At 51.8% G+C, this 11,384-nt stretch overlaps 1 protein-coding gene across 1 annotated transcript in view; it reads right to left on the bottom strand.

Annotated features, from left to right (window-relative positions):
* Window positions 1–268: 268 nt before the first annotated feature.
* The window catches only part of MARCHF2 (membrane associated ring-CH-type finger 2), a 21,262-nt gene continuing 10,146 nt past the window's right edge, over window positions 269–11,384 (bottom strand). The window contains exons 3-4 of the mRNA XM_057376838.1: window positions 5,660–5,869; window positions 269–3,051 (exon numbers count right to left, since the gene is read on the bottom strand). Coding sequence (XP_057232821.1) covers window positions 2,893–3,051; window positions 5,660–5,869 — 369 coding nt within the window. The 3' untranslated portion in view covers window positions 269–2,892. The remainder of the gene's footprint in view (window positions 3,052–5,659; window positions 5,870–11,384) is intronic.

Below are 11,384 nucleotides of genomic sequence, written 5' to 3'. Positions count from 1 at the left end.
GCCAGGGGCCAAAGCACTCCTGACTTGGCTCAAATGTCATTGTCTTGCTTGGACCACGCCAGGGAGGTTTCTGTGCAGTGACAGTGAAACTGCTTAGAAATGATAAAAGCCCGAGGTTTTGTCCAGCTTTGAAACTTCCTGCTGTGGCTCCAGGGGCTGCTTAGGGCAGCTGCCCGGGCAGACGGTACCCAGGCTGCTCTCGGGGTGGCAGCCTGGGCTCTGCAGCCCCTGGCCCCTCCAGTAAAAACACAAGAGCCCAAAAGTTTGTCTCACTTTTATTTACATCATTGCACAGCCCGTTTCCCCAGAACGCACTGCAACGTGGTGGGTCAGACACCGATTGCCCACAGTCACGAGTTGAACATCTCCTCTGGGAAGGAGGAAAAGACTCAAAGAGTCGCTGTTGGGTCTTGAAGGGGCACATGCAACAACTCCAATTATTGGCAACGACAATAAAGCCAAGGATGCCAAGTGCAGCTGCAGCCACACAGCAGCACAAGGGCCCCCACTGCCCCAGCCAGGGGCTTCTGGCTTTCACAGTTGCATATTTGGATTGACAGTGGGTTTCCTAACTGGAACACTGGCTCCATTAAGTCCTTACTCTGGGGACGTGCTGTGGAAGAGACCACTCCTCATCACCTGCCAGAACGTGGGGCATTGCAAGGCCAAAGCTCCTGGGAGGCAGCCAGGGCTGGGAAGATCAAAGCACTCCCTCATTTTTTTCTTCACTGGTGACATCCTGACAAGGGGATTATTGGGAAGGGGCTGAAGGAAGGGACACCCAGGAGAAGGCACAGAGCAGTGGTGCAGAGCCTGCTGTCATGGAAGAGGTGTGAAGAGCGGGGACCGGGATGAGACTGGAGCAGGGGCTGCGCCTGGAGCTGGGCTACAGCAGCCTCTCCACCAAGAGTAYCAAGGGCAGAGTAATCCCTGCACGAGTGCATGACTGGAGAAGGGCAGGTGGCTGTGGGTGTGTGTGGCAGAAGGGAAGGGACAGGCAGGGGGCTGGAGTGAAGCAGAGATGTGTGGCCTGGCTGTGGCAGAGGACATTCACCCCGTGGTCACACCAGCCCCCGTGCCTGGAGGAGAGACCAGCTCAGAGCAGCCCTCAGGGCACCGAGAGGCTGCTGCAAGATGTGACAGGGTATGCCCAAGTTACACCAGAACCCTGGGAGAGAAGGGCAGACAGAGASCAGGGCCCAGGGCTGGAGCAATCCTGTTGGTAGAGACAGCACATGGGTCCTGCTGTTCATGCCATCAGTAGCTTCCAGTCCAGGATGAGAGAACACATAAACATTCTGCTTTGCAGCTAGAGACAAGGAGGAGGAGGTGGTGCTTTGAATTGAGGAAATTACAGATCTCCATCTYGCAGGGCATTGCACTGATCCACCTGCTTTCAGCAAAGGGGCAGAGGGACATAGTGTGTGACTGCCACCACCCACTGCAAGGACACGGGCCCCTTGAAKCCTGCCTCCCACCTGTTTTCTACCCTCATCACCACAGAGCCAGAGCCCCAGAGCCCAGGCTCCAGCCAAGCAGCTGCACAAACCTCTGGAGTGTCACCACTGGCATCCTCACAGCCCTAACCACTCGGGAGGCTCAGGAAAGCTCAGCACCAGGCACAGGCACTGTCTGGCAGGACCAAAGCCAAACCAGGGAGACTCTTGGCAGAGGGGGCACTGAGAGCTGCATGTGCTGGAAATGCAGGTGAAAGGAGGAGGAGGAGGAACACCAGCCCCACAGGACAAGCAACCCAGAGCCCGTTCTCTGGCAACCAGCAAACTGGGGAGTTTCACTAGAGGATGCAACAGGCAGACAGTGCTGCCAAGGACAAACCCAATCGCAGCAGCTCCTCTGGAATGTGCAAATAAAGCGCAGAGACAGCCAAGAGCACCTGCGTCCTACCAGTGCCGCAGGGCACAGCCTGTCCCCTAAGGTACGTGTGGAACTGATGCTATGGGAGGTCCAGCCTCAAGGTAGTGAAAGGACATCAGCAAACAGAGACTCCAACTCCCACCTTCCGGGCTCAGGAAAGCTCCTTCCTCAATCTTTTCAAAGCAAAAGGCAACGGTGGGTTTAGCTARTGTGGAGCCATCACTCCCCAGCCTCGGATCCTCCATCTACCTTTGCCAGACAGACCAAGAGCTGAGTGCATCTGAGGCCTGGGGATGAGCCAGGATCTCAAGGAAAGCATTTTGTGAGATAATGTCTGCACCAGAAAAGATTCTCTCATTCTGAAACTGATTTYGAAATTCTCAAAATTACAGTACTTTACAATACAAAATGTCTCCATTCGGTATTACATAATTTTACTCCTTCTGGGATTATAATAATTATTAAAAACACTCAACTTYCTAGAAAGGACAGAACACCACAAAAGAGACCAAAGAGTAATGGGAAGGCTGCTGCAGTATATCAAAACCAATTTAGTGCAAAGGAGAAGAGGACTTTCAAGAATGGTTGATGAAAAGTGTTCTTCATACGGTCATTTGGAAAAAAAGGCATTGATTTAACCTCTGAATGAGATCAGGCTGCCAGCTTCTATCCTGAAGCTTAGAGAACATCAACACAAAAGGACTRAAACACAATATGCATGGCCATTAAAAAATATTATATATAGATATATATATAKAGAGAGAGGGAGATGTTTTTCCACATATGGTATTTAGTTATAAGAAAGCATCCCTGCAGACAGGCATTTTCTGCCATCAGGCTCTTTTGGGTGTTTCACACACAGATGTGGATTATGTGTCTCTTTGCCAAGGTCTAAAGCACGTGCTGAGCACAGAGTTCCTTTGGATGGGATGATTGTTCTCCAGTGTCCCCAGGGCTGCCGCATTCCCTGGGCCTTCGGGGACACTCGACCCTCCCCCTCGGCCGGCCACGGGAGGCTCAGACGGTGGTTTCATCCGCAGTCTTCTTCATGAGCTTGGCGGACAGGAGGGAGTGGGGCACGGGGTGAGGGCTCCGCGAGGATGGGATCATCAAGCGGACTTTCTGGTTGGTCCTTCGCCACTCCGAGTACAGCTGGCAGTGGTAGCGGAACGAGACCTGGCGGGGAGAACGCAGCGCTCTGTCACCAACCCCCGCCACTGGCGCCACAGCACATGGGGACAGCCAGATGCCAGCACCCCTGTGCCTCAGCATCCCTTACCCCAGGGCAAGGGAGACAGCACTGACCCCAGCAGAGTTTGGGGTACTCCCTGTCCCCAGTCTCTGATGAGCAATCAACCCCTTCCTGTGACACCAGGCTGCATGGAGCACAGACAAAGGGCCCTTCTGGGCAGCACCAGCACAACAAGACGGGATTTACTCAGCTGGGCTTGGGCTCAGGCTTGTGGAATGTGGTGGAGATGAGCCACAGCCAGCCCCAGGCAGCAGCCAGCACCTTGGTGGGGCAAAACAACAGTGTGAACCCAACCGGCCTCCTCCCATCCACAGAGACCACAGGACCTTCTTCACCCTGGGCAAAATCATCCCCTCCTTGGTCTGCAACAATAGGACAGCAGATGTTCTCATTTTTTTCCTGGCAACAACGTGGCCTGGGAGACTTGTCCACCCGGAGGGAAACAGGGGAGGATGCAAAGGCTGCAGGGACCCAGAGCAGCCCGGCAGAGGTAGGAGCTGGCCCTGCAGTTTCAGAGCAGCCCTGCGAGGGGAGCTTCAAGCTCGGCTTAAATCCCGAATCCAATCAGCCACCGATCTAAACCCACAGGAAGCATTTAGCTGGCAACTAGGATGTACCAGGAAGTGCATTTGACATGGAAAACTCAGTAAACTACTACTTCTGGATGGATCTGCGACACATGTAATGAGAAACGAAGCTGTGGCACTGTGGCAATGGAGCTTATTGATCTGTGCACACCCCTCCTTCCTACTGCAGAGGGACTATGGCAGTAAGGTTGTTTGCTGACAAACGCATCTCCCAGTCTTCAGAGAATGGGGAGCTAATGGTGGGAACCTCAAGGGAGGCTCCTGCTCCTCATGAAGAAGCTGCACCCTTGGCTACAGCCTCTCTCACCACCCTCATGCTGATTACAGCCATGACCCCCTTCCCACACAYGGGCCCCTTGTGCTGCACAGCCCAGGGTTGAATGAGCTGAATATGAATAAAGCTGCGTCACCTAATGTCCTCCTCTGCTCAAGGAAAARTGAAGCACAGCAGAATTAGAGCCGTTTTAGTCAGGACTTGTTATTGCTCAAACATTTTTCCATTTCCTCCAGGTCTCCAGCTCCTCCCCACCTGGACAGAGAAGACGGAAACACTTCCTCTTAAGGTTTCCAATTTTAGCTTGGCTTCCTACAGAAACAAGCTTCATGCAGGAACATGCAGCATGGAGACTTTCCTCCACGGCTTCCATGCAAGGAGTGGCTCCAACTTTGCCCCCAGGCACTCTTGGCCCCAGAGCAGAGGCTGCTGCTCCATCAGCTCATCCTGCCCTGGCTCCTGAGTCTGTGGGGTAAGAGTTGCAAGGAGTGTCCAGCCCCAGTGGAAGGGGTTACTCTGAGAAACTGGAGCATGAGACCACAGGGAAATGGACTWGGGAATTTCTATTGCCCACATAACTGCCAGCATTTTGGGGTCCCACTATTTCTCCTGCAGCAGCTGCACCTCTTTGCTTCCCAAAACAGTGCTTCCCCACAAGCAGCTGGAAAAAGGCACTGACAGGGTATGAGCACACTCAGGGCCTGGAATGGGAGAGCCAAAATGAAGATCCAAACCTAGAAATCCACTCAGCAACAGAAGACAAAAAAAGTGAATGGGAAACAGCCCTCCAGAGAGAGCAGTCCTGGGGAGGGTCCAGACAGGGAGCTGYCCCCAGCTGGGGGCCTCTGCCTGTGCTACACCCAAACCTGCATTTACTCTCCTGCTCTTTTCAGCTCCCTGCAAGCCCCTGGCTCCCTAATTCAGCACATCCAGAGATGCCAAGAAAGGCATCTGCAGGAAGTTCTTTCCCAGCAGGGATCAGTTCCACACCCAGACTGGCTCATGCACACGTTCCCAGCACTCCTCTATGCCCTCACACAGCAGCAGGCCAGGGCAGGCTGGCTACCCAGCTTTGACTCGGGGCTGACTCCAAAACCCAGCATCAGAGAAGCTACTGGTTTCCCCAGGGCCAGAGAGTTCCTTGCACACACCTTCCATGTTATTCACACCTTAAAAATACTGTGTAGGAATTTGTTAAGAGGTGGCCAGAGACCCCCAAGGCCAGTCTGCACCCTCAGTGGGCACGGCCAGTCTGTGCTGGGCAGCACAAAGCACAGAGGGACATGATAGATTATTTAGGTGTCAAACATGTTCCAGATTTTACTTTTCCCCTTCACTGCCCAGGTACTAAGTTTGTGTTTCTTCTTGAACAACAGATGGGCCACTGCCTGACCCAGCCCCAGCCCCAGCCCCATCCAAGCTCCAGCATGTCTGTGCTGAATGCCCAACACTTTGGGATCACTGAGTCTAGAAAGCAGATGACCAGGGAGTGGTTTCTCATTCTCAGCAACAACTTTAGCAGTTTGCACATGAAGATAACTAAATGGACATTTGAGTGGAAGAGCCCAAGGTGCTCTCACACAGGGAAGCAGAAATAGCAGGTGGCACYGATGAGGTGTGAGCCAGTGCTTCCAGTTGCAGTTGGAGCAGGAGCTGGCAGCTGGCACTTACCAGTGTCCAAAGGACGTAGATTGTGAAAAGTGCTATAGTGAGTGCTATGAGTCCGATGGCCTCCAGCCGGCTGTTGAACTGCAGGTGGTCCTGGGCGCCGCGCAGACACAGCCAGCCCGAGATGGCCGCCAGTGGAGTGATGAACAGGAAACACACCATGTCACAGAACAGCGTCCTCTTCTCATTGCGGGGCCCAGGGTCCTTCAGCCACTGCGGGAAGGACAGGACAAGGGGTCAGTGGGTGGCAGGCAGTGTGCACGGTGTCGCTGTTGGCCAGACAGCCAACACAAAATAACAGACACAAAGACACACATATACACACACAAAAAGTAACCCCTTTATTCTGGGACAGGCCTCTTTTATCCACTTTAGCAACCAGTGCATACATTTGTGTCACACATACATTGGTCAGTGAGGCTGTCACTTTCTACTCAACAGCATAGGATTGGTAGGTTTGCAAAAGCTACAGTATTAGTAACGTTTATAATTGTAAGCCACCTGCATTATCAATTCTACATTCTAATCTCTTTTTCTCAAGACAGCCAAGGACGTAGCGTTTTTCTCCCATGCAGGCTGTTAACACTCCCTACAGCACGGTGCTCTCCCCTGCACTGTGCAGTCTGGGCAGATGTGCCTGACTCTAAATAAACCTTCTCCAAAATGGAACCAGACTGTGTCAAGTCTAGGTTTAAGAACTAACAAAGGAAATTGAAGAGCAGCTGTGGGGCAGGTGTGCAGGGGAAGGCAGTGGTGAATGCAGAAGCTCCTGGGCTCTCCTCTGGATCACTGAGGAGCAGGCATTGCAGGAGGTCAGTTCAGTAAAGCCTTGCTTAGTAAGGATCTGATAGATCTTGGACTGAGCTTCAACAGAAACCCAGGACTCTGTAACTGGTGAAGGGGCTGTGCAAAACAGGGGCACTGGGATCTGCAGCAAGGCCGAGCTATAAGAGCATCTGTCCCAAATCCAGCCCTCAGGTTCCTTTGCTTGTGAAGCTCTAAAATGCTGTGATTCTCCCAATCTCCAAATGTTCCCTTCTTTTGGAAGTCCTGATTTGCTTCCAGTGTGGGTTCATTTTAGATACTTAACTTCAGCAACAGCAATTGTTCTATTTTCCTGGGATATGCTATTTTCAGCCTTTCCTTTCCTTTTTTAGAATAGCAAGAAGCAATTCTGTTCTTACAGATACCGAATTGTTACAGCACATCTTTACTGGGATCTGTGTTTGCTGGGCTGCAGATTCTTCCTTCTTCCCTGCACAAAGATGACTGCCTCATTCAAGATGTTTTAAATTTTATTTCTAAATAAAACTTGGGAGAATATTATTGAAAATAATAGGCAGAGCAGGGAAGGGACTATCAGGGCCTGGGCTGTCAGGCCAGTCAGACACATCCTGCTGCCAGACTTTGAGTACAATACCTGCTTTGGAACAGACAGCAAGGGAAGGGACCCATCTGAGAACCCTGCACACAAAGCTCCTTTCCTGCCTTGACACCACCATTTAAGCAGCAATACAGAAGAGGTGGTGGCAGGGATGCAAGAAATTACTGAGACCTCAGCACAGGTAACCTGAGGACATGGCTGGCCAGAAGCACACAGAGAGAGTGGGCCAGAGGGGAGCAGGGCAGGGGGTACACAGGAAAGTGCAGATTTAACTGCACCAGGAATGTTCAGTGAGACAGAGCAGAAGGGTAAGGATGGGACTAGAAGCACAGCCAACTGTTGTGGAAATGGGAAGGCAAAGGGGGAGCTGGCAAATCCAAGCATGGAACAGGGGGGCAGCTGGGCTGGTTAAAGCCCCAGGGGCAGCAGGTTCTGCAGCATTTGGGATGGGACACTGAGCTGGTCACCAGCAGAGGARAGGATGCTGCAGAGACAGGTATGAGCCTGGCCAGGAATTTCAGCTGAGAGAACTCATAACCACAATATTTTAGGGATGTGACCTGAATCATCTGAACACTCCTGTGCTCACAGTCAAGGAACTTTCATTGATTCTAAAGCCATTTGGAGCACAACTTGATGAGCAGACAGCCAGAAGAAAACCTCAAAGAATCATAGAATCATTAAGGTTGGAAAAGTCTTCCAAGATGAACAAGTCCAACCATCAGCCCARCATCACCTCCAAACCATGTCCTCAAGTCAGCCACACATTTTCTCAACACTTCACGGGATGGTGACTCCACTGCTGCCCTGGCAGCCTGTTCCAATGCCTTTCAATGAAGAAACAACCCTTTCAATGAAGAAATTTTCCTAATATCCAACTTAAATCTCTCCTGGCACACCTTGAGGCCATTTCCTCTTGTCATGTCCCTTGTTCCTGGGGAGCAGAGCCCAATCCCCACCTGGCTGCTCCTGTCAGGGAGTTGTAGAGAGCCAGAAGGTCCCTCAGAACCTCCTTTTCTCCAGGCTGAGCTCTCACAGCTCCTCCAGTTGCTCCTGACCTTTCCCCAACTCTGCTGCCCTTCTCTGGACACACACCAGCACCTCAGCATCTTTCTTGGAGAAAGGGGCCACCCCAGGATTTGAGRTGGGGTCTCACCAGTACCCAGCACAGGGGGATGGTCACAGCCCTGGTCCTGCTGGCCACACTATGTCTGCTACAGCCAGGTGTCACTGGCTTTCTTGGCCACCTGGCTCACATCAGCCACTACTGAGCAGCACCACCAGATCCTTCTCCACTGGGCAGCTTTCAGAGCAAGCAGAACTGTCATTTGGACAGGAGCTGGGAGAAGGRAGGCAGACCTGCAGGTGCCCCCTTGCATGGCTCTGCAGAGGAGATCAGTGTGAGGAGCTGCATGGGGATGAGAAGGACCACACATGCAGTCTGAGAAGCCCTGGGAGGAAGTGAGGGTGGACAGCAACTCACTGTGCTCCCCTACACAGCAGCTCCTGGGCAGCCCCAGTGCTCAAACCCAGCCACATGCCAGGCTCTCCCCAGCCCAATCAGGACATGGTTGTCTGGTGACACAGCACTCAGGTGAGTGCCACATCACCCCGTCTGCACCAGATCCCTTCTAGCAGCAAGCCCAAAGCACCCCATTCCCTGCAACAGGACATCCTGGGGCACTTTTGACCCTTGTACAATAAGTTGCTCAGGCAGATAGGTATTTTACTGCATTTTAATTCTATYTGTACTCCTTGTGACTTTTGAAACTCCTTCCTCCTTCCCAAGATGGGAACCAAACATGTAAAGGCAGGAAGCAAATGAATTTCCTTTTGAAGTAGTTGATTAACTTTGCCAATATGCACTGACACAGTAAAAAAAAAATGGAACACAAAAAGCCACCCTAATGGCACCGCATTTCTGGCATGTGCATACAGAACTTTAAATAAACCTTGCAAACAACCCACAAAGTGGTCAGGCAGATTAAAAAAAAAAAAAAAAACTTTGTAGGGAAAACTATCAAGTAAGCATGGGAGAGCAAAAAAGTACAACTTGGTCTTCTTTCAGCAGCTTCCACACTGCAATCATGTCTGAGACCGAAGAGGCAGAGCTGGCTGCTTGCTGCCCATTGGGCTATGAGCTGAGTCCTAGAGCCTGCTTGAAACAGCTTCTCTCTGCTTGTGTGACAGAATTCTGGATACAACCATATTTCTTTATCCTCCAGCAAGATCCTGAGGCTGTCCCAGATACTGGGATCAGCAGGGTTGTGGAAGGGAGCCACAGCAGGACTTTGGGATGATGAGAAGCTGGCCTTTGGGTGCTGCAGTGTCCATGAWGCCTGGGTGAGCCCAAGTGATGGGAGGAGGAGAGGAGCAGGCAGTAAAAGGATCAGGACATCATCAGYTCCTCTGGAAGCCAAGAGCAGAGCTCAAAGCATATCAGAGCAGTCCCCCAGCCTGTTCATCCCAGCACCTGCTGCTCCATATCTCAGGACTGGGCTACATTCTGCCCCTGGGGACCAAGGGGAGTGGACAGAAGAGYGCCCTTTCCCAACAGCAGTCTGCACCTTACAGTCTGTCTGGGGTCTTACAAATGGGTATTTTAAAAATCAGYTTTCATTGATTTGTACATCTGACTTACCTCGTGTGCTAAATGTCCAAGGCCGTGAGCTGTCAGCCCATTTCATGAACCCATCACGTGCAGCACTCGGTGCAGCACAGACTTGGCACTGTAGGGACCAGCACTCTCCAGCCAGCACATGCTTGGGTTTCTCCCAGCCTCGCACCTGCACCACTCACTCCAGTGGGCATGAGTCAGGACCCACCTCAGCAGCTGATCCTGCCAGAGTGCCCCATGWGCTTCACAGCTACAGCACAATGCAAGCCACAGCACTGCACAAGTATTTGGCTGCATTATGAAACATCTCTCACGTGCTTTCTGCCCACCAAACAGGTACCCTGTGACTTCTCAGGTGCCTGCTGATTTTCCTTCCACTGTTGACCTGGTGCCTGGCTATGAAAACCAGTAAAAAACACAGCCTTGATCACAGCAGCACTATTAGCCCTGTCCCAGTCCTGAGAAACATGTTGAATAAAAAATAACAGCTTCAGATGAGGGACTGTCACAGTCCCTTCTCTGGGCCTGGACCAAAACCTTTTTGCAGACTATCAAGCCTCATGGGCAGCCCCAGCAGGATGGTCGTTCCCTCTGCCAAGGTGGGAAGGGATATTTTCAGACACAATACCCAGAGTTCAGGAAGCCAAGACCCAGAAATGCCCCCAGCCCCACAAGCAGAGCAGTTAAATGCAAAAGGACAAAGCTGCCCCTCCTCATCCTCCTTTCCCAACTGTCACTGATGCTCCACAAACCTCCACAAACCAAATCTCTCCTTGTAGGGGCATTAAAGCCTTTCTGATGCCCTCAGCTGTTGGGCAGCATGGAGCTCTGGGCTGACCCAAGGACAGCAAGCAATCAAGAGATTCAGGAGCACTAGAAATGAAGGACAGAAGAGGAACTGACCCAAACAGTGCTACAGCTCACTGGGACACTTTCCTCCAGAGCAGCAGGTGCTTCCATGGTTGGTGTCACCGGGGTAAATGCCACACCACAACACATGCAAATACAGGATCACWGCACCACCAGCAGCTGCACCCCAGAGAAAGCCCAGACAGGGCCCAGACAGCACAGACAGGGCTGGACAAAGTGGTGAAGACAGACATGTAAGGAAGACACTGGTGCTGGTGGGTGCTAAGGGTGCAGGGATTAAGCATTCCAAGTTTTGGCCCCAGAGATGCCACTGCAGCTTGTAGAGCAGTGCCAGAGATTGCACAGAGAAGTGCCAAGAGAATCTCATGCTGGATCTGAGAAAGGATCTTCAGACAGTAAATGCAAGTCAAGACATAAAGGAAAAAATCAGAGAAGTGGGAACTCAGCTGGAATCAAAAGGAATTTATTTTTCACTACATCCAGCAGTCTAACAGAGGCATGCACTGAGCAAGGAGAGAGACGTGCTGGGGAAGGGTAGAGGAGCTCAGATCAGACAACGATGCCATGAATTCAGCAGAAGATTTCGGGGAAAGCAAAGGGAAAAGTCTGTCTGTGACAAAGATAAGGSTGGAGGAAGGGTGGGGGAGAGCTTATATCACAGCTCAATTCTCTGAACTGGAGTGGAGTGAGGGCAGTGAGCACTGCACTGTGTCCACAGGCAAAATTTCTTTCCCTCACAACAAGATCAGGAGGAACACCACAATTCCTGCTGGCAAACTTCCCTTTGCATGTGCCAGGGACATCTCTGCAGCACCTCCCACAGCCACAGAGTAGCAGGAGACTCAGGAGACAAAGCA

The sequence above is a fragment of the Malurus melanocephalus genome, unplaced genomic scaffold, assembly GCF_030028575.1.
Source record: "Malurus melanocephalus ecotype Western Australia unplaced genomic scaffold, MMel_1.1 scaffold_293, whole genome shotgun sequence".
Lineage (NCBI taxonomy): Eukaryota > Metazoa > Chordata > Aves > Passeriformes > Maluridae > Malurus > Malurus melanocephalus.
The sequence above is the reverse complement of the archived record's forward strand: the minus strand, read 5'-3'. Positions and strand labels throughout refer to the sequence as shown.